This window comes from Argopecten irradians, chromosome 6 (assembly GCF_041381155.1).
Source record: "Argopecten irradians isolate NY chromosome 6, Ai_NY, whole genome shotgun sequence".
NCBI lineage: Eukaryota > Metazoa > Mollusca > Bivalvia > Pectinida > Pectinidae > Argopecten > Argopecten irradians.
The window spans coordinates 35120936-35146432 of NC_091139.1; the positions used below are offsets into that span (position 1 = coordinate 35120936).

The 25497-nt window shown below is 34.1% G+C and overlaps 1 protein-coding gene across 4 annotated transcripts in view; it reads right to left on the reverse strand.

Annotated features, from left to right (window-relative positions):
• Positions 1-25497, reverse strand: part of LOC138325728 (high affinity 3',5'-cyclic-AMP phosphodiesterase 7A-like) — an 88224-nt gene that overhangs the window by 51421 nt on the left and 11306 nt on the right. The window contains exon 1 of one of the 4 annotated variants that reach the window (XM_069271579.1): positions 6018-6399. The exons of 1 other annotated variant lie outside the window; for it this stretch is intronic. Coding sequence is in view for 1 of the 3 variants with exons in the window: in XM_069271576.1 (XP_069127677.1) it covers positions 2165-2278 (114 nt within the window). In the remaining 2 variants the exon portion in view is untranslated. Of the gene's footprint in view, positions 1-2164; positions 2935-6013; positions 6400-25497 lie in introns of those variants that run through there. 2 more of the 4 variants (XM_069271578.1, XM_069271576.1) reach the window with 2 other exon arrangements.

Consider the following 25497-nt stretch of genomic DNA (forward strand, 5'->3'; position numbering starts at 1 on the left):
TAACATGTATGAAACGAAGTTGATCTTGATGGTCATCTTGATGATTATCTGCCGGGAAATAGACAATGCCGTGTCGTGCGAATGCTTGTACATGTATACATGTAGTCCGCCATTGTGTCTTATTTTCTGAAGGCATTTATGAATGAGTATTATTTAACCCTATATATGTTCCCGATTAGAAGAATTTGATATAATGGATTCTTTATCAAGGACTATTTTATCATAATGGTGCATTATCATGGCTTATTGTATCATAATGGTGCATTATCATGGCTTATTGTATCATAATGGTGCATTATCAAGGCTTATTGTATCATAATGGTGCATTATCAAGGCTTATTGTATCATAATGGTGCATTATCATGGCTTATTGTATCATAATGGTGCATTATCATGGCTTATTGTATCATAATGGTTCATTTTCATGGCTTATTGTATCATAATGGTGCATTATCAAGGCTTATTGTATCATAATGGTGCATTATCAAAGCTTATTGTATCATAATGGTGCATTATCATGGCTTATTGTATCATAATGGTGCATTATCAAGGCTTATTGTATCGCAATATAGCATTATCAAGGCTTATTGTATCGTAATGTAGCATTATCAAGGCTTATTGTATCATAATGGTGCATTATCAAGGCTTATTGTATCATAATGGTGCATTATCAAGGCTTATTGTATCATAATGGTGCATTATCAAGGCTTATTGTATCATAATGGTGCATTATCAAGGCTTATTGTATCATAATGGTGCATTATCATGGCTTATTGTATCATAATGGTGCATTATCAAGGCTTATTGTATCATAATGGTGCATTATCAAGGCTTATTGTATCGTAATGGTGCATTATCAAGGCTTATTGTATCATAATGGTGCATTATCATGGCTTATTGTATCATAATGGTGCATTATCAAGGCTTATTGTATCATAATGGTGCATTATCATGGCTTATTGTATCGTAATGTAGCATTATCAAGGCTTATTGTATCATAATGGTGCATTATCAAGGCTTATTGTATCGCAATATAGCATTATCAAGGCTTATTGTATCGTAATGTAGCATTATCAAGGCTTATTGTATCATAATGGTGCATTATCAAGGCTTATTGTATCATAATGGTGCATTATCAAGGCTTATTGTATCATAATGGTGCATTATCAAGGCTTATTGTATCATAATGGTGCATTATCAAGGCTTATTGTATCATAATGGTGCATTATCAAGGCGTTTTGCATTGTAATAGCACATTATCAAGGCTTAATTATTGTAACGTAATGCCTTATCAAGACTTATTTCAAAATAATGGTGCCTTATCAAGGCATATTTCAACGTAATGGTGCATTACCAAGGCTTATTGTATCATAATGGTGCATTTTCAATAACTGGTTACAAATCATATGGCAACACTAACAGTTATATTGTAGATTTAAGAATTCAAAATCCCGCTACAGTAAATTACGAAATGATTTTGGGGTACAAATACACTCAGACATATTTAGGTATGTTACAGTATGTTACTATAAGTAAGGCCACACTATGGTACGCTGTATACCCTGCTACGCTATTAGCAAGTATCGCCAGACCTTTAAAATACACATACCGTATTCGTCACAATAAGCGCCCCTCCCCTTTTATTCTAAAGGATCAAACAATGTTTTACAATATGTTATGCCTCTAACATAACACTACATCCCATATTACATGAATTTGCGAGTCTTTTACATGTGAATCACAACATATTATAATGCATCTCACAAGATAAAAGGCAGATGCATGTTTACTGTAAAAGATTTATGTACAATGAATACAGAAAGATTTAAAGTATGGTCGACTTTTTTCGTCCACAATTAACATTTTGGTGCATTAATAAGTGCCCCCTTTGTTACAATTATTTAAGCTTCCTTGGCGCTCATTAAGGCAAATATGGTATCTAAAAGATCAGCCAGTATTTAGCATTATAGGGCACGTCACAAAGTCAAGTGCTATTGTAAAGACAAATGATCGACCTCCAATAAAAAATTATCTCTTCTCTAGCTAACGTGTGAAAATATCGTGTTATGAAACAATTTCAATTCATTGTTAAAATCCTAATTCACATAATCCAGTGTAATTAAACAATTGTTGTATTCATCTAAGGCTACATATGAGAACTTACAAGATCAGCCTCAGTTGATTCATAAACGATTTTTGCATTGCCTTGTACTACCCTCCATGCCTGAGTATATCCTTTACGCTGCCGGTAACAGAAACATGACATGAATGGCATCATGTTGAATTTGTGGTGTCAGGGAACAGAATCAGATCCAACACAGAGATAGAAAACTACACATCCTTTCATGAATGTTTACACCACAATCAAATGTTTGACTAAGCCCATCATAATGAATTGGTGGAAGTGGGCTTCAGAATTGTCGATCCAAGCAGTAAAACAGTTGTTCACAGATACAATGCTATGACATTTCCTTTGGTAATTTTTACAACAGCCATGTACTAATACTGTTCAATATCTAATCTCCAAACATGAAACCAGATTTTAAAATTCCAGAGTCAAAGAATAAGTAGTTCAGGTCAGTAACATCCACAACAGATACCAGCTACACTTATCCCTCAATAAGATTCAGATTCACAAAAGTGAAAAAAGAAACATCAGTGTTGTTCAATGTTTGACTCAGTGCTGATGAGGTCCTCCGGCATTCCTATCAACCTTGTTTACAATGAATTACCACTGGGACCAGACACTGTAGCCTTTGATCTCGTCTAGCTGCATCAGTATAAAAGGCTAGCCATAGAGTCATTGCTGTGGTGAAATTACAACACAATATTTGCATTGATGGTGTAAATTCCATTCACATGAATGGGATTATGGACCTGAGGACAGAGCTGCTGAGTGACTTCCAGCAGCAATACATTGCAAGTGTAGCACACACACACACACACGGCAAGTGTGGCACACATCAGGGTACATGTGTGTGTGTGGGTATACATGTGTAGTGATGGCGGAAACTGATCACTTTAACAGATATACCACAAATATTTATGACGCACCTTTTCTCGATTCCACAACACTTATTTCCACATCGTCAATTTAGTACAGTAATAAACAACATTTCAACAAACATTCATAACATATTTTAGAAACTTATATTTGCCATCTGACCAGATATAAGCATGTATATATATCTCTTTGTTCATTTACCATTAATCTCTTATCCCGAGATACTAACATAAACATTTATCATTTTCTTTTCATATTTGTTTATTCTTTTAACAAGCAATATATATCAAATGCTTTGCAAAACAGTTACTGAAAAATATTCAATATTTTATATTCAATATTTTTTACCCAACAGCAAAGGAAATATGTTGCAGTTACATAATTAAAATTTGACAAAGAAATTTCATAAATTATAAACTTACAGGTATTTGAATTTCTTTCATAATTTTAAGATGAAGGTTTCAATTGTTTTTTCAATTATTTTATTTCATTTTTATTGCAAATTTCATCTTCCAAAAATTTGATTGCATCCTTTTTATGATTGTTTTTCAATGAATCGTGATCCCAAATCTGTCACATTTCCAGCAGAATGTGAGATCTTGTTTTCTTAATCGATAAAGCTGTTATTCACAGTCTACACAATGTCACTTTTTCATCGTGGAGTCAGACTGAGTGTTAGTGACAAGGCTAAATAGCCATATTTATTAGCACAAAGACCGACTGCCGTCCAGCAATTCCCTTCAATTCTTATTTAGCACAAAGACTGACTGCCGTACAGCAATTCCTTTCAATTCCTATTTATCTAATCAGCACAAGCTGACCACATAGTGCTGTGATTAGCCACCTCAGAGTCAACTGGACAAACGCTGACACACACACAAAACACTCATTACAGTACATGTAAAGCACCTCACACTTATACAATATCACATAAGGACTGGATTCTATCAATTTAACTCCACAAAGGATATAATGTATTCCTTCCTGAAAAATATCTACCGTAATTCACTTGTAGTCAAACATGTCTAAAAAGACCACCAAATTGCAAAAGGAAAAGTAGTCTTTCTAAACAAGTCAATTAACACTGTTATGAATAACCATTTGGGATCCTTACGAAAATTGGTTTTAATAATTAAGCATGTGGTCTTTATACAGAGGTGGTTGCTAAGGCAGGTAAGCATATTTACCTGACCAGTAATAAACTGCGCTAACAACCATCTGATTAGTAAGACCACTTCCTTGAAGAATTTTACCTCAGTATTAAGACCATTCGGCAGTAAATGCCATGGCTTTTTTGTCACCTTGATGATCTTATGGAATGATTTGTATTTGACATTGAAACATTCATGATAAATTTTCCGTCAATATTTTGGTACAGAAACATGAGAGTACCCTAGCTAGCTTAAAACCATCAACCTACTGTCAGTATATATATCTGGTAGTTAAGAAGTGACAGTGGAAGGCAAGTGCAATAATGAAATCCATATAAAGTTATATTAACCATCGTTATAGACATCAAATAGGTTATCTAAGTATAAGATCTACTCAACATCAACTGATATGAACGATATACTATACAGTGTATTAGCTATAACCAAAAGCTATTATATTATTTGCTGCAGGATAAAACAATACACAGACAAGATTATATGTATTTCATAAATCTTTACTACCGCATTTACCCAAATAAGTATCCTTCCAAGCATTACCAAGTATAAGGAAATCACTAATCTAATATGAATATACATGCATTAATAAAAAGAAGCTTACAACTGTTAGATATAAAACACAGGCCAACTATTTAAGTATTGTATGGATATACAGGTGACAAGCCAACAATAAATTGAATTCTACCCAGGTGGGTCAAATTACATAATGTCAGCCTATAACACCTGTAAAAGAAATAGGCCAGTAAAAACTTTCTTATCCTGTACAACAGTACCCGAGTACAGGTAAATTAGACCGCCTGAGTTACATATAATGCTAAGAATTTAATCGGTTTAATACATATTTCTTACTCTGACTTGCACTTTCATGTTTTACTTTATTAGCATATTAATAATATTCTATAGTGTGTATGCAAAAGGAAGCTTTCTGATTGGTTGGTTGTCTGTTCCTACCTGTGCCTAATTAAATGGAAAAAATAATCGTAAAAGGTTCAGGAACATGACGTTGCAGTCCGTAAACACCGACGTAGTTCATTGATTTGTAAATAAAACACTGATGTGTAAAACAATGCCTCTTTTATTAAGCCTGTAAAATTAAAATTAAAATGTTAATTTCTATTTTTCAGATTTACTTTTGATAATATTAATTGTCAACATAAATCAAAGAATTTTTCTTATTTTGATATTTAATTGCAAAATAGATAATTAATTTCATTTGACAGATATCTAGTTAAAGGTCTATAAACTTTCATTTAATTTCATATGAGGTTTTTTTTTTGCATAATCTGAAAGAATTGTACATTAAATATATCATGATGGCCATGGAAACCCCAACTTTAATTTGCATCTTCAACGAAATACAGAATGATCAAATATAAATTGAACAGACAGCTTTACCAGTCTTGATTTTGACCTCTGAGAGAGCTAAAATCAAATAAAATTGATAAACCCCACACTAATTTACGTTGATTTCTGTAAGTGTTCAAACTTATAAGAACTATCTTCCTGTATCTTCATGATCACAAGCTCACTAATGGTTACAGCTTATAATCAATGCTTTTTATCAAAATTGTCAAACAAATTAAACAATGAATGAAATATGTAGTGATGTAACACTTTTAGCTGTTATGTATAACTAGTTTGCCATTTTTATATATGTACAGGATTACATTTAATCACCACTCTGTTAAAAAAGTTGATGACTTTAGACAGACCGTGCCTGTTATACATTAATGATAGAAATCATTCAATATATCCGTCCGTATCTAATGGATTTTATTCCCAGACATATTGACTCGGAAGACAGCATTAATCATGATCTGAATCTCATTGTTTAATTTACCTACCCTGGGTCCCTAGCTTACGACTCTCCATTCCTTTGAGTACACAAATAACATTGCTGATAAAATGTGGCAAACATTTTCATCAACAAGAACGCATGCCTTCATAGATTTCTATAGTCTGGTACAGAAGGTAGAGAAAACCATTATAATGACTCTCATTCAGTCCCTCTGGTCCACTACAATATTTGGCTTTGACTTTTACAGCAGCATGTCTAGTTCCACGGGTATGTCTTTCTATGATCCACAAGCTGGGTGTAGCGGCGAATTTTGTCTATATTTTCACATGTTACCTTACTAGAAGAAAACCCCTTTTCTTTGCTCAGTCTAAAGATTAACTTCATTCAATAGTACACAAAATGTACCCGACTAAGTGGCTGATAGCCTAGCAGGGCTTTAATACTTTATACAGGTATGGCCATGCAGGTAGCACCATATCATATAGATATCTTGACACTTCTAAAAGAGGCTTAAATACATGACTTTTATGTACCTATGTACCGAGTGGGCCATGCAGGTAAGTAAATCTGTATGAGGGTTAAATAATGGACTTATTTATCTTAAGGTAAAACTTGGTTATTTACTAGGTCACAGTAACGCGGTTAGGTTGGCCCCATAATAAGAGGTCAGGGATGTTTATGTTATTCTAGGTTATAATGTTATTTTCACCATAAAAAAACGCACCAGTAAAAAGTCACAATAGTTCTGGAAAAGTTACAATATTTAAGGAAATAATGTCATCTATACCATAAAAGGTAATAACAAATGTCATAGTCATGATACTCAAGGTTATAGGTCATAGGTCATGGTTATAGGTCACGATTCTTTAGGTTATAGGTCATGATTCTCTAGGTTATAGGTCATGATTCTCTAGGTTATCGGTCATGATTCTCTAGGTTATCGGTCATAGGTCATGATTCTCTAGGTTATAGGTCATGATTCTCTAGGTTATAGGTCATGATTCTCTAGGTTATAGGTCATGATTCTCTAGGTTATAGGTCATAGGTCATGATTCTCTAGGTTATAGGTCATGATTCTCTAGGTTATAGGTCATGATTCTCTAGTTATTGGTATGATTCTCTAGGTTTCGGTATGATTCTCTAGGTTAAAGGTCATGATTCTCTAAGTTATAGGTCATGATTCTCTAGGTTATAGGTCATGATTCTCTAGGTTATAGGTCATGCTCTACCTGGTTATAGGTCATAATACCAGGTACTCAAAGTTATAAGTCATGATTCACTCGGTTATGGGTCATGCTTTACCAGGTCATAGGTCATGATACTCAAGATTATGGGTCATGATACTCAAAGTTATAGGTCATAATACTCACGGTTATAGGTCATGTTTTACCATATTATAGGTCATGACACACAAGGTGATAGTTCAAACCTGTTATAAGTGTAGATACTATAGGTTGTTACATGTAAGTAAGTTTTATCATGTCTTTTCTGTCATTTCATAACCTATGTGCACTTTGTAGGTAAGGCAAGTAAACATTCACAATTTTGATGGTGTTTTCAAAATTATTGATGCATCTGTCTATGTACATGTATAATCATATCTAGAGCAATAAAAAAAAGCAAAAATTCCATCTAATCAAATGTCATCAATCAACACAAATAAGTATTCAATTACAAACTGGAGGAAGACTCACAGATCTGTTAAAAAGCAAATAAAACTACTGAAATAGCCTTGAAATGTCTACAAGGAAACTTAACACTGTCAACACATATAACGGATCTTTAAAGAGTGCATCATTTCAAAGGAGATTTTATGAAAGGTGTCTCAGAAGTTTTTATTTTTGCGAGCCTTGGCGAGCAAAGATTAAAACTTTGAGATGAGATTCATAAAATCTGATATGAAATGAATATGTTTAAAAGATATATTACGTACGCAATATAACTACCACAACAAACCTTTTGGAGAATTTCATACTGTGCTGAAAAAATGTAGCGAAGGTGGCCATTTTGTCACGACATCTTCAAGTCATGATGTCACAATGGCATTCCAGCCAATGAAAAATGCTCCCGGTTATGTTACACTTAAGTGACTAATACAAATTTATAAGTGGACAAAATCAGTGGATATCAAGCAGATTGTATGATAATTGTGTTATGATTTTACTGTGTCTATATAATTTGTATATAGTTCCTTTTTCCTTCTCTTTTCACTGTTATGACAGTCCTATTTTTCACATTTCCAATTAACATGTTCCCTTTTTCACATTTACTTTATAACAATTTCTGTCAATAATTTGCTGAATTTCAATGTTCCTTGAATCTACTTTTTTCATTCATAACATATTCGGTTTTTCCTTCATCATCCACTTTTTGTTATCATTTCCTCTGAGTCCATAAACTTCAGTTTAGCTGGTTAATCTGCCACTAAAAATTGTGATTTGACTTAATTCTAAAATATTAAGCCTTTACAAATTAATATTTCATAACCTGGTGATAAGACTAGGATGATCTAATTATTATTTCAAGGATAAATTGTTTTTGACCTCCATAATACATCATGCAAATTTTTGAAATTGCCATCCTCACGTTAACTACCAGACAAATAAGGTAAAATCTGTTCAAAAAGTATTTTCCTCAAACAAGGAATCTTATTTTAATGTTCTTTTTTTTTGGAAATCAAAATTATTTTATAATATGAATTTGATATTTCAGACTAACATATTCATTTCACATTTATCAAATTTAAATGAGGAAATTGAATATACACACCAGGTTTACATTGTACCGTAACACATAAATCATCATTTGTTTACTTAGATTAAATGTATGTAGTGAATTTATAGCTATCAAATGACTTCTGTATGAATAAATGTGTTAATTAAATTGAACCAAACTTGACTGAGTGTTAATTACAGTATGAATACAAAAACCTTTCAATTTCAATGCATTTCCTTATTTTGCATTCAATAGATGCATTAAATCACTTGGTGACACTGGAATGAGGCCACAGATCCCCCAGACATCAGTCATCTTGTTTGGGACATTCAATCATCTTGCGATCAAATTACGTAAGCAAATTAATAATACTTTATCAACCTTTCTTACCCTCCAGATCAACATCATTTCTTCAACAAATGCATACAGCCAGATCTTAGAAAGATGAGGGCTTTTCGTTGGATTTTTTTGTCAAAGATAATTAATATGAGATATTGAATATTTGTTGTCTAGATAAAAACTTTTTAGTCATGCAAGGAATCAATGAAGTCAGCAGATCCTAAATGCAGTAACCAGTTTGTCTCTAATTCATTCAACACAATACAGACTTCTGATCAAGATATTAACTCTGCCTTTTCAATAAGATTTCCCAGCTGACAGAGTTCTCATTTCAAGTTGTCTCCCCTTGATTTGACCGAGTCATACCATACACTGATATCATGGGTTTTTTATAAGTCTAAACTGTCTATAAAGATCACCCTTTGGATATACGAAAAATGGTCTTTATAGCCAAGTGGTCTTTATATACAGGTTTGTGTTGAAATTGACCATTTGGAACACAGAGAAAGTTGTCTAATCAAGAAGGTGGTCTTTATACAGAGGTGTTCACTAAGGAGGTTTGACTGTAGTATTTTTGTTCTATGCTTTGAACTCAATAAGATGTTCTGTCATTTAATTACTAAATCTTACAATGAAGACCTTGGACTGTCATACTAACTTTATACCAAAGGTTTGGGAAACACTCCTTAAACACTAGCATCAGGAAACAAACCAAGATAGAAAATAACTCCATATTTGGAAATAAGTTACAAACAATTGAATGGTATACATTTACATTACACAAGTCTACACCCACATGGTTTTAAACAGGCCATATAGTAAGGATCTCTCTCTAAACTTTATAAACTTTACATTGGACAAACCACATACCTATCATCATCAAAATCCACACTGTAATGCTGGCTAATCACCATCAAGCTTGTTCCATGTATCAGATCATGATTTAAAATCTGTTCTCCTTATCTCCACAGGAAATAAACATGGATTCGAACATTGATTTGAGGATTGAACGAGTACATAAGTCTATAAGAGTGATGTCTATGTAATTGTAACTACCGTATTCGACCCAATAAGTACCCCTATTCCTATGCCCCTGCCTCAATTTCACTGACCTACAATAAACATGAAAACCATTTTCTTTATTTGATTTCTTTTGGCAAATTGATTTATAGCTTACTTTGTACAATAATCTTATGAAAGGCTATTCCAAATTAGGTTCTAATAAGCACCCTCTGATTTTTTTTCATTTTTTTAAGTGCTTCAGGCATTTATTGGATTGAATACAGTAATTAATCAGTGTTCACAGAAGAGTTTGATTGGCTCACAGTTCAAATTGTTCAAAGAACAGAATCGACTACGAACAGTATGGCCGACCGTGACATGATTTGATATCGAAAGAAATTTCAGATTGTTCATCTACATTTATTATACTGTTTGTAAAAATATAAGCATATAGTCCAAACCAATGTGCTGACACAAGCTTAGTCTTACCTGTAATGTACATCAAGTCATTGATTAAGACTAGGCTGCTAATTAATACAGCTATAAATGTAATATTATGTTTATCATCGCTTAAATGCTTTCATTTCAAATTAACTTTTTTTTTCTCATTGCCTAAATACATTAATTTTAAATTATATTGGGGTTTTTTCTAAGAAATTTCTGCATGTAACAGCAAAAAGAGATTGGATGACCTTGACCTCTCTTGACTAATAGACATTTCTATGGAGCAGAACATTGACAGCCAGGGTCATGTAAGGACGTGCCAGGTTTGTTGGTGGAGGAAAGCCGGAGTACCCGGAGAAAAACCACCGGCCAACGGTCAGTACCTGGCAACTGCCCCACATGGGATTCGAACCCGCTTCCCAGAGGTGGAGGGCTTGTGGTAATATGTCGGGACATCTTAACCACTCGGCCACCGCGGATGACCTTGACCTCTCTTGACTAATAGACATTTCTATGGAGCAGAACATTGACAAAAGAAACACCTCATGTGTAATACCTGTAAATTTCATTTCATGGACAAATATTCTAACAGAACTCAAAAACTCAAATTCTATCAAAAATGTTTTGTTGGTTTCAGCAAAACATTAAATCATCAACATTCAAATCAATTCAAATAAAATAAATTAAAAATAAAATAAAACAAAATATCAGTCCCAACAAACTAAAACAAAATGTTTAATTCAAATCAGTGATCATCCCTTCTCATTCTGTGTTTTCTAGCACTTAAAATCCGCGGGGTCAACATTTCGCAGTTTCCTATCCATGGAGGTTAAAATTCACAGCTTACTTCTTCTAATAATTATTTTAACTACCACCCTTATGTCAATGAGTTTCTGAATATTTCACTGGTTTTAGAATTCGTGCATTTCATTGAAATGCAAATAAAACAAACATAAACAAGTGAATATTTAACGCTATACAATGCATACTAATAGGTAACAGGACTTATGAAAGGAAATGTACCATTTGTAATAACTGGTCAAGTCTATTCCATTGAACTCTCAGAATCCCCTAATGCTTATCTAACTGACATATTACCTCATAAGTGTAATCAACAGTCCAACTTTTTGTTTATTTACGATTTCACTTAAAGTTCATGCAATCTTTGACCTTGACACATGACCTCTGATTGGTCAAACTGAGTCACATGTTGTACCTGAACCAATGACTGAGTTTCTGAATGGGCTATGATCTCACAAGGGAGTACTACCTCAGTGAAATACTGCTGATAACTTGGCCTCCAGGCTTCAATAGCCCTGATAAACCATAAAGTAGCCCTCCCATCACCTGTTACAAATGTGTTGACCCAAAGGCACAACAATCATGATAAGTTTTCCACAGGCTTCACCTGACCTCCATATTTAAATTACTCTTTATCATGTATGTGATAAATATCATCTCTGACAGACTCATGATTATAATGTATACTTAACAGCCAGCCTGGATAAAAACGAAACCTGTCTCCAGTGTAATCCAAACAGAATTTAGAAACACATCTCTTACTAAAGATTAAATATATCATCTTTACAAATCTATTAAATCATTCATAGACATGAGAGTGATGGCTGTAAATACATATAGTAAAACCTGCCTTAACAACCACCTCTGTAGAAAGACCACCTGTGTATAAAGACCACCTGTGTATAAAGACCACATGTGTATAAAGACCACCTGTGTATAAAGACCACCTGCTTAATAAGACCACTTTCTTAAGTAGGTCCCAAATGGTCAATTTCAACAGACACGTGTTTAAAGACCACTCGTCTTTAAAGCCCATTTTCTTGTTCTCTTGGTCCTTGGGTGGTCTTCATAGACAGGTTTCACTGTATTTTATCTGTAATCACAACAGAAATGTTGTGCTCAAATATGACTGCACAAACTGTATTTTCTATAGTTTATATAGTCATTATGGAGATTTTGCCAATTCATCATTGTACTAATCATAACATTGACAAAATAAGTATGTTTATAGGTATATTAATATGCCAGCTAGGGCGACCACATTTCTTAGGAAAAGCCGAGATGCAAGGCTTTGCCAAGGCATCCTGGCTTTCCGTGTCGAGCACCAAAATAAACCTTGTATTGTAAGATACTAACCGTGTATTCTGTTTATCCTGCAACCACTTTGGCATTCAAAACGAAAGCAAATTGATTTATTTACTTGGTTTCGCTCAAAGCGAGACGCTTCCTTGATACGGAGGTAAATATTCATTCAGTAAACCGAATGAGAGTGTACTCCTTTTTACTGCCGTGGGAAATAAATAAGCGCATTCACAAACAGTATCTGTAATATTATTCAGTGTGATATATCATTGAAACAAAATGAAAATACTCAAAAAACGAGGTTCAAGTTCTGGGTCAAGTTAGAAAAAGTTCCCTCAGATATGGAACAAATTCATGTGATCGTATTGACGAATAAAGCATTTCGTATTGACGGATAATGAACAAGTTTATCCAGCAGTACTTATCGGTCAGTATGCGGGACAGTTGCAGGATAAAAGTAAATCTATGCCCAAGAACTTTGACATCATTTTTGCAAATTAATCATGTTTTATTGTGTATACATGTTTTACTGTGTATACATGTATTATTGTGTATACATGTTTTATTGTATATACATGTATTATTGTGTATACATGTTTTATTGTGTATACATGTTTTATTGTGTATACTGTTTTATTGTGTATACCTGTTTTATTGTGTATACTGTTTTATTGTGTATACATGTTTTATTGTGTATTTATTGTGTATACATGTTTTATTGTGTATAAATGTTTTATTGTGTATTTATTGTGTATACATGTTTTATTGTGTATACTGTTTTATTGTGTATACATGTTTTATTGTGTATAAATGTTTTATTGTGTATTTATTGTGTATACATGTTTTATTGTGTATGTATTTTGTATTCATGTTTTATTGTGTACATATGTTTTATTGTGTATTTATTGTGTATACATACTTTATTGTGTATATAAATACATGTTTTATTGTGTATAGATGTAAATCCTATTAACAGATATGATGATTATGTGCCAGGTTTGATGGTGAAGAAAAAGTCCACAGAAGTGGATGTGTGGCCTGCACAGCATCATAAAAAATATTTATTTACAGTTGAAAATATTTGTTTAATAATTATAGGTGAAGTAATCAAGTCCCGTAACTCTTGCAAATGTTGATGGATTTTGACAAGTATCAAACCACGCTGTGACCTCATTAATATAAAGCAATAAACCAAATGTGGCTGAAAATGGAAAATAAATACTAAAGTTATCGAGCGGAAACCATAGGTTTTTCTGTTTTCACAATTTTAAAGTCCTGTAACTGAGACTTGCAAGTAGTAACGGATTTTGACCATTTTCAAACGCATCTCAGATCTCACTAATATATAAAGCAATACACCAAATTTGGTTGAAATTGGACAGTAAATACTTAAGTTATTGTACGAAACTGTTTCCCGGACGCCGATGCTGCCGACACTATCAGTGATACCTAAGTGTCGTCCAACCAATCTATGGTCACTGCCCGTCAACTGTAACAGTAACAATTAAATTGGCACACCAATTCACCCCTGAAATTTCATAATGAACTGATCTAGTCTTTGATTTAGAACAGTCTAAAACTGTCTTCAGGGGTCAATAGACAACCTGACCACTCTGTAAGAGTAACTGATCAATATATCTCAACTTTAAAGTCAGAAGTAAGCAGGATGATTTTACGAGAGTAAATACAGTTTAATAGGCCAATTTCACCAGTAACTACTTTTCAATTACACTGTACAGTTAAATAGTACATAAATCAATTTCAATCTGTGATTTTCTAACTTTGATAAATGTTTCCGAATTCAAACAAAATCGCATTATATACAACATGCATATTCATGAAAGTAATCAATGTATTCTGGTAACACTAGCGACGCAGTCAAAAGGCCATTCTTAGCTGACTATTGCCAAGAACATGAATATCTTATGATTCATCACAGGTGTCGCGCATCAATAACCTGTACAATTAGACAAATAAATATGCCATCACACCTATCATACATGTATACTACCCTGTCAAATAATTACACTCACAACATCGGTCACAATACAAACAAAGGATATATTATTACATGTATACAAAGACAAATAGGTAACTTGCGGATTGAGTGATATAAGAATTATGTTCATGTACATTATGTACTTCTGAAGTAGGTCAAAAGTCATAATCAAGGTCATGACCAAAGTTTCAATATGCAGTAATATTATGTACTAATAATTTATGATTTGTAATAATACACAAAGCGAATACGGAATTTTATTAACAGTTTGGATTAATTAGGTCATAGATCAAAGTTACAAAAGTCCAGAACAGACATTTTAACTTTAGACATTAATTTTTAACTTTTAGGACTTAATCTCCGATATAATATATATATATTAAACAAACCAATTAAATACTCAAATTTTCTATTTCATATTGGGACTAATTCATGTACCTGCACGTACGTTATATCAGATAATGTTTGTGCGGCACTAGTATCTCCAGTGGTGATGGAACATAATTCTTCGTAACCTTCCCACTGAAATGATGTTAGCGTGGGATATCATCTTCTGACGTCATTCCATCACCAATAGAAACAATAGTCCCATATCACATGATATCTCAATAAGTTCTATGGTACTAATTTCTGTTGCCCTACCATGACTTAAAACAGAGGACTGAAGCTGCATGTACTAAAATGTTCTTATTCTACTACAATGCATTTATCAATCATATGAAACTTAGTCAACCATATACAGTACTGAGTTGAACTTTCAGGGAAACTGTGGTGCATGTGTTCTTATTCTTTGTAAAATCTCTTCTGGGCAAAACAACAGATATTGCATGTACAGGCCATGCTGTTTTTCATCTGTAAGTGCATCCCGCTTGTATGTAAACATTTACAGGACATGTGACGTTTAAGTCAGAAACTTTCTGCATTTTACCTAAAAAGTACCCTAGTCAAAACACCCCTTCCCATTCTTAGTGGCTCTAAGTTCACTTACCTAGAGTTAAAATATCTTTATCAAAATGTAAAATATGAGTATACCATATTAGTTTATATTTATTTTCATTTCTTTTGCAAATTGATTTAACAATAATTTAGTGCATTAGTTTTGGTATATATTTGGTCCCATTAATACCCCTCCATTTCCTAAATTCAAAGTGCTCTAAGTGTTTATTGGGTAAATGTTGTCCTATATTTGACCTAATAAACGCCCCTTTCCCTTTAAGTGCTACTCTGTCACCCCCCCCCATCCCCCCCCCCACGTTTTTTTTTCAAGAATCAATATCACTTACTTCAAATTCAATGCAGACCTAAAATATGAAAACCAAGTTTGGTTTCTTTATTTGACTTCCATTGCTAATTTGTTTATGGCTTACTCAGTGGAATAATTTTGTGAAAGCATTAGTCCATATTTGGTCCTATTAAGCGCCCCCTCCTTTTTGAAGTATTTACACGCCCTGGGTGTTTATTGGGTCATATATAGTATGTTTAAATTCACATGGCTCGCAATTATCAATTTGAACTCCTTGAATGTAAAACATAACCTCGGATGTGAATTAGGTGTAAGAAACTGTAATAAAATCAAACATTTTCTTAGCCGGAAAACCTAATAACGCCCTAACTGCAGGGCATAAGAAAATGAATAGTTATTGAAATGATAGTCGTATTTTCAGAAATTGAATGTAATCATTTCTCCTTAGAGACAGACAACACCCAGCATCAATGAACTGACACTTTTCGAGGGGTTGTGCCTTGGTGGCAACCAGTTGTTATGAAAATAGTGCATTGTTTTCAAAATGGATGCCCTTGTGTCACATCCAAGGTCAATGTACGACAGTTACATCCGAGGAGTTGCGATTGCCGCAAGTATATAGCCATTGTCATAGCATTGCATTTCCCATAATAGCTTAATTACTTCAGTTAACATTATCATTTTAGGCCAGAAAGTATATAGGATAGCTATATGGGCATGCTTGTTAGAAGAAATCTGGTAGTTTATAAATGATGACTTATTGCTAGTCTATAATTATTCGGTGTGAACCCGATATGTCAGTGTCATCCTGCCGACAGGCTGATGGATCATATTGTATCTTGTCACATTCTTACATCATTTAAATTCAGAGCAATTATTTCCAGCTATGTATAAAATCAAGTTCAAAAATTTGCATACAAAAAAATTTGCTTAGCATGGGAAAAAAACCACCAAAGATGAGCTAGAAATTTGAATTCATTTGACAACTGAAGACATAGGGTTGAAATGAGTTCAACATTTGAATTTATTTGACAAATGAAGCTGTATTTAAGTTCAAAAGTTTACACACAAAAATTGTGAATACTGATATGCAAGGCAGTTTTCAATCTGTTTGATGAATGAATATACTGTAAGAATGCATTAAGATTACAGTCTTAATTAATTCAATAATCAATGACATATATGAGTCAAGATGCTCCACCGCTGACAAATGGGATTTTTTCACTAAAAGAAACAGGAGAAGACGATTTAGTATTTTTCTTCAGTTACAAAAGTTACTTACTTTACACCATTACCACCATTGAAAAGTTTGAGCTTCTAATTTTACTTCAAGTTTAAAATATGAAAAATAATTAATTGCATCCCGAAAAAATTCTGTGACACTATATCCTATATGGAATGAAGTACTGATTGCGCATGCACCAAAGACAAAATGAAAATATATATATTATTTTTGTGTTAATTAGACATACATACACACGATTGGACACCAATTATTGTTCAAATAATTAATATCATTCATGCTCTGTCGGCGGTGGAGCATCTTTAAGAGTTTCAGACCAAAATTATTAATTTCATTATTTCAGAACAATGATTATGTAGTTGAAATAAAATCAAAGTTTGAATACTTCACCGACAAAATTATGGTATAGATCTAAGTGTTTTTAGTTTATAAAAATGAGAAGGAAACAGCCATTAAAAAATAAATTAATGTTTTTTTCATACTTTTAACGGCAGCTGCAAGGCCACATCATTTAAAGACATGACAGGTTTGAGGGAATAAAAGAAAGCCAAAGTACTCAGAGTAAAAACATCACCATGCCAACTGTTCCATGGGGTTTTAAACTCATAACCCAAAGCTTATAATGTGGAAGTCTAGTAGTAAAATGTGCATTGGGATACCTTAACCACTTGAACACCTGTCTGCCTTTATTTAACTAAATATTGCTCATCTGAAATTCTGCTTATAAAATCAATCATGAGTTAATCAATATGACAGTCAATTGCACATCATGTAGATAATTCTCTCATCAATAATGCCCCAGTTTTAATTATTTCAATTAATCATAGCAGATGGTCAGTTATTCTAATAGACGACTGTAATTCAAATTTCCTGTCACATCAAGGCCCCAGTGGAAATCTAGTATAGATCTGTCTGACCACTACAGGCTGATGGCAGCAAGTGACAACTTGTTAGGAAATATCAACACTGTAAGAAGCAGACAGAAATCTGCCCTCACTGAATTAGCATGTAAGCATCAAATGTTGATTCAATTTTGACAATTATCTATGTACAGTACTGCAGTCTCAACCTAAATATACTGTCAGGCCCAGAATGCCTAAGTTTACAGTATAACCTTTGCCTGTAGCCTACAACTTCAGATCCTATGACTGTTTAGTTTACAGTATTACATTTGCCTGCTATGCCTACAATGTCTGATCCTTTGAATGTTTGGTTTCCAGTATGACCTTTGCCTGTAGCCTACAACTTCAGATCCTATGACTGTTTGGTTTCCAGTATGACCTTTGCCTGTAGCCTACAACTTCAGATCCTATAACTGTTTGGTTTCCAGTATGACCTTTGCCTGTAGCCTACAACTTCATATCCTATAACTGTTTGGTTTCCAGTATGACCTTTGCCTGTAGCCTACAACTTCATCTCGTATGTCTGTTTGGTTTCCAGTATAACCTTTGCCTGTAGCCTACAACTTCAGATCCTATGACTGTTTGGTTTCCTGTATCACCTTTGCCTCTAGCCTACAACTTCAAATCCTGGGCCCGGCACCATAAAACTTTCTCAGACATATTTCTTACTCAAGTCTATGTGAAATCATATACTTGAGTAAAAAATCTGTCTAAGAATAGTTTTATGGTGCCGGGCCCTGTTCTAATTTTCTGTTCTTCCAAGATCTTTTCAAGGATTCACTGTCTCTATAATGGTCCTACAAGGAAGCCTATTCATATCAGATTTTGTTTTTGTGTTGGAGATGCATAGCTATATATATATAGTCAGTTACTACTAACTGTTGAATCCACAGACATAATTGCCTAAAAAGAAGCATTTTCATTTTCATTTGACATGAATATAATTTCGTCGTCTGCACGTCAATATTGATGAAGTCATTGACAATGCAAGCCACAGTCACATCGCATGTAGTGATCATGACGTCACATGATTGTCTTTTGGTTCAAAAGGTAAGTGCGCGCAATCTGTCATACCCTAGGGGTTCACAGAGAAATCTACCAAGGCTAAAACCGGTAACAAATCAGTGAATGGTAGCAAAAATATTAGTCACCTTAACCACTGAACCCCTGTATTCCTTGGTGTATACAATATAACAGCCTGTATCTAAAGCACAAACAAGATTAACACTTACAGGCATTAGATTACTTCTGTACAACACTCCTGGGGTCTGATCCTCAAAAGAAACAGATTCTATTCATTTAAATGTACCACTTCTTCATGGTTTGAAAAACACACCATTTTAATATTGTATCGTCTTTACTGATAATTGTTTAACCTGATTTCCTTAAAGGTATGTTTTCTTAACAAATTAAGGAATATAAGACTCTTTCATATGTGGATATGAAGGATAGGGATATTCTACCCGAGGGTCACAAAATGTAGTAAAACCCGAGGTTTGCCGAGGGTTTTGCAACATTTTGTGATCCCGAGGGTAGAATATCCCTATCCTTCATATCCACTTATGAAAGAGTATTTTTCTTTCATACCTTGACGTTTTATTGCAATTTTACAACTATAATATCCCGCCATTTTGAAATAAACTCGAAGAAATTCACAGCTGAAAGTCAATTTTTCATACATGAAAATTTACGTGATATTTTCAACTAAAATTTCGTTATTTGCATCTTTTATTGTAAAACCAGTTAAGTTTGTGAAAAAAATGTTAAATTTTTACCGAGGAAATAGAAATTTTGTTGATGCCGTAACGTCACGAGGCTTTATTGCATGGGTAGCCATGCAATACAGCCTCAGGCGGCATGAGTGTATTGCCCTAGACCAGCCAGTATTACACCCGTTGGTATGAAAGAAAGCTCTTTACTTAATAAACACTAAAATTGTCCTGCTTATTTGGGGGAGCAATAGGGTAACACAATCCTGTCTCATCTCTCTTGAGATGTAGCAGTGGCCAAGTGGTAAAAATGTCCTGACATATTACCACAAGCTCTCCACCTCTGGGTCGCAAGTTCAAATCCCATTGGTGGGAAGTAACCAGGAACTGAATGCTGGTCAGTGATTTTTCCCTACACACATCTAGGTTTTCCTCCAGCATCTTAACCTGGCATGTCCTTAAATTACTCTGACTGTTATAAATAGGATCCTAATCTAATCAAACCAAGTAAATCACTGTATCAAAACATATTTCTCAAATCCCACCTTAGAACCCAGCAATAGGTTTTCCGAGAAATTATGGCAATAATTTTTTTTTTTAAAGATGCTCCACTGCCGACAGAACATGAATGATATTTATTATTCGAACAATAATTCGTGTTTAATTGTGTATATATGTGCCTAATTAACACAAAAAATAACATAGAATAATTTATTTCGCCTTCGGTGCATGCGCAATCATTACTTCATTCCATATTGGATATATAGTGCTACAGATTTTTTTCGGGATGCAATTAATTATTTTTCATATTTTTAACTTAAGTAAAATTAGAAGCTCAAACTTTTCAATGATGGTAATGGTGTAAAGTAAGTAACTTTTGTAACTGAAGAAAAATACTAAATCGTCTGCTCCTGTTTTTGAAATTGAAAAAATACCATTTGTCAGCGGTGGAGCATCTTTAAATTTTTCGTGTTTTCTTTGCCACTCTTCCTTTTAATCATTTATCGGGAAAATCTAGTTGTCTACAAAGTGAACAAAAGAGAGTAATAGACAACGAATCTTCAGAAGAGTACATGAAAAATCAACATATTCCCTGGTATTCATACCCATCTACATGTATATTAGATGTACATCATTGAAATTGGTGCCTATTTAATGAATTGAAATTCTTCTACAGATCAAACTTTGTCATTCAGTATTTTATGAGAAAAGCCATTAATATAGAAATGAAATCATTGGAATTTATTTTTTAATAAAAAGTTTTGTCAAAACTGAATTAAAGTACACAGTGAATCAACTGATATTGAAACCCAATCACTCATACACATCAAATATATGGGACTAAACCCAATCACTCATACACATCAAATATAAGGGACTAAACCCAATCACTCATACACATCAAATATATGGGACTAAACCCAATCACTCATACACATCAAATATATGGGACTAAACCCAATCACTCATACACATCAAATATAAGGGACTAAACCCAATCACTCATACACATCAAATATATGGGACTAAACCCAATCACTCATACACATCAAATATATGGGACATCAAATATATGGGACTAAACCCAATCACTCATACACATCAAATATATGGACTAAACCCAATCACTCATACACATCAAATATATGGGACTAAACCCAATCACTCATACACATCAAATATATAATGGGACTAAACCCAATCACTCATACACATCAAATATATGGGACTAAACCCAATCACTCATACACATCAAATATATGGGACTAAACCCAATCACTCATACACATCAAATATAAGGGACTAAACCCAATCACTCATACACATCAAATATATGGGACTAAACCCAATCACTCATACACATCAAATATATGGGACATCAAATATATGGGACTAAACCCAATCACTCATACACATCAAATATATGGGACTAAACCCAATCACTCATACACATCAAAATATAAGGGACTAAACCCAATCACTCATACACATCAAATATATGGGACTAAACCCAATCACTCATACACATCAAATATATGGGACATCAAATATATGGGACTAAACCCAATCACTCATACACATCAAACATAATGGTGACTAAACCCAATCACTCATACACATCAATTATATGGGACTAAACCCAATCACTCATACACATCAAATATAAGGGACTAAACCCAATCACTCATACACATCAAATATATGGGACTAAACCCAATCACTCATACACATCAAATATAAGGGACTAAACCCAATCACTCATACACATCAAACATAAGGGACTAAACCCAATCACTCATACACATCAAATATAAGGGACTAAACCCAATCACTCATACACATCAAATATAAGGGACTAAACCCAATCACTCATACACATCAAATATATGGGACTAAACCCAATCACTCATACACATCAAATATATGGGACTAAACCCAATCACTCATACACATCAAATATATGGGACTAAACCCAATCACTCATACACATCAAATATATGGGACTAAACCCAATCACTCATACACATCAAATAAATGGGACTAAACCCAATCACTCATACACATCAAATATATGGGACTAAAACCCAATCACTCATACACATCAAATATATGGGACTAAACCCAATCACTCATACACATCAAATAAATGGGACTAAACCCAATCACTCATACACATCAAACATAAGTGACTAAACCCAATCACTCATACACATCAAATATATGGGACTAAACCCAATCACTCATACACATCAAATATATGGGACTAAACCCAATCACTCATACACATCAAATATATGGGACTAAACCCAATCACTCATACACATCAAATAAATGGGACTAAACCCAATCACTCATACACATCAAATATATGGGACTAAACCCAATCACTCATACACATCAAATATATGGGACTAAACCCAATCACTCATACACATCAAATATATGGGACTAAACCCAATCACTCATACACATCAAATAAATGGGACTAAACCCAATCACTCATACACATCAAATATATGGGACTAAACCCAATCACTCGTACACATCAAATGTATGGGACTAAACCCAATCACTCGTACACATCAAATGTATGGGACTAAATCCCAATCACTCGTACACATCAAATATATGGGACTAAACCCAATCACTCATACACATCAAATATATGGGACTAAACCCAATCACTCACACACATCAAATATATGGGACTAAACCCAATCACTCATACACATCAAATATATGGGACTAAACCCAATCACTCATACACATCAAATATATGGGACTAAACCCAATCACTCATACACATCAAATATATGGGACTAAACCCAATCACTCATACACATCAAATATAAGGGACTAAACCCAATCACTCATACACATCAAATATATGGGACTAAACCCAATCACTCATACACATCAAATATATGGGACTAAACCCAATCACTCATACACATCAAATATATGGGAGTCTATTGAATGGGATTCCTACCAATATTGTTATCTTTCATTTCACAAGCTAGTCATATATATATATAAGGATTCTATTCCCATAATATATTGGAAGGTTAGATGATCCAATTTTAACAAGTACTCATTGTAATGGACACCATTACACAGTCCCCCAAACGCACCTCCAATTGCAACAAATCTGAAATCTATATGCGCAAAAATACGGTAATACCAGGCTATTTTCAGAGAAATTGATTTGGCAGTAATCATGACTGTATGGCATCCCTTAAAATTTTAAGTTAAAACCCCCATTTATCAATTTTCAATGAAATGCTGACGAAAATTTGAAAACAGGAAGTTTGCCGAGCGACAATCTTTTAAAATTTTCATCATATTGATAAGCATCCCTTAATACCCCTACATACTAATTTTTATTGAAATCAGAGACCAAAATATAAAAACAGGAAGTGATCCCAGTGGCCATCTTGGAATACCAAAAATCTTCACGAAAATGTTTTCATGATGTTCGCCATCATTTAAAACCCCCATAGACCAATTTTCAGCGAGATCGGAGATCGAAACCTGAAAACAGGAAGTGGGCCAGCGGCCATCTTGGAATACCAAAATCTTTACGAAAACCTTTGCATGTTGTTCGCCATCCCTTAAAACCCCTATATACCAATTTTCATTGAGATAGAAAACCGAAACCTGAAAACAGGAAGTGGGCCAGCGGCCATCTTGGAATACTAAAATCTTTACGAAAACCTTTGCATGTTGTTCGCCATCCCTTAAAACCCCTATATACCAATTTTCATTGAGATAGAAGACCGAAACCTGAAAACAGGAAGTGGGCCAGCGGCCATCTTGGAATACTAAAATCTTTATGAAAACCTTTGCATGTTGTTCGCCATCCCTTAAAACCCCTATATACCAATTTTCTTTGAGATCGGAGACCGAAACCTGAAAACAGGAAGTGGGCCAGCAGCCATCTTGGAATACCAAAAATCTTTGTGAAAATGTTTTCATGATGTTCGCCATCCCTTAAAACCCCCATAGACCAATTTTCAGCGAGATCGGAGACCGAAACCTGAAAACAGGAAATGGGCCCTGGCGGCCATCTTGGACTTCCGGTTGGGAAAAAAAAACCTTTATGCACAATCCCATACCCTAATGAATATGTATGTGAAGTTTCGTGATAATCGGCCCAGTAGTTTCTGAGAAAAGCTGCGGAAACCCGCGCGGCGGAAGAAACCAGAAGAAATAAGAATAAAAATAATAATAATAATAAGAAGAAGAAACGGAGCAAAAACAATATGTCCGCCCAGCTTCGTTTGGGGGACATAATTAGATTCAAAACAATCAATTTGGAAATTACATTTAAAGGGGGGGAAACACTTAATTAGATTCAAAATTTGGAAATTTCAATCAATTTGGAAATTACATTTAAAGGGGGGGAAAAAGATGGCTACCAATACGAAATTTGAAAAAGAGACTTGTCCATGATTATTACATTTTTGGAAAATAATAGAGCTGCTATTAAGGATGCATGGACAACAAAAATTTGGTCAGAAACAACGAAACAAAAGATAAATAAGAATGGATAATAGTACTTGTAAACAACAAAAATTTGCACAAAAACAACAGAACAAAAGACAACAAGACTCTCTGATGATGCTCAGACGTTGATGGACGTACGTAACAGGAAGTGGCTTTCACCAACTGAGGATGGCTTTCTCCATTATACTTGTTCATTAATAAGTGTTAAATAATGGGAAGGCTCACACCTTTAATGACAAATTCAATACAATATTAACAATTATTTATGCAACTCATAAATGTTAATTTCATAACAAACTGTTTCATAACAGAAATTCTAATCAAGATCGACCTTGACATTGAAAATGTTATATCATTTCAAATTCAAATAGCTTCTGAAGATTAACATACAATTGTCATGTGTAATGTATCTATATTACCGCAAGAATAGTTGCTGACCTTCGACCTGCAGATGTGGGCTTGACATCTCATCATGAGTGATAGTAACGCTAAATACTTTTACAAAGTTGCAGCAGATACAGCAATTCCATAGTGTGAAAGAGAATTCAAGAATAGCAAGAGACAATGCCATAGATGGAGACCCTACCTTGCAAACTTAGAGCAGGTTGTTCCAAAGGTGAATCTGTGTTTACACATCTACCAATAAGGCCTTGATCTGGATGAGCCTCAGATGATGGGTGACTTTTCTCCGTGCCAAATAAACACAGACCTGTCTTTGTATTGACATATACCATACCTTCACAATGGCATATCTATGCTCTCGTTTGACTCAGAGCATTTCCGCATTGAAAAGCATTGCCCGTAAAAATCTTTCATACCT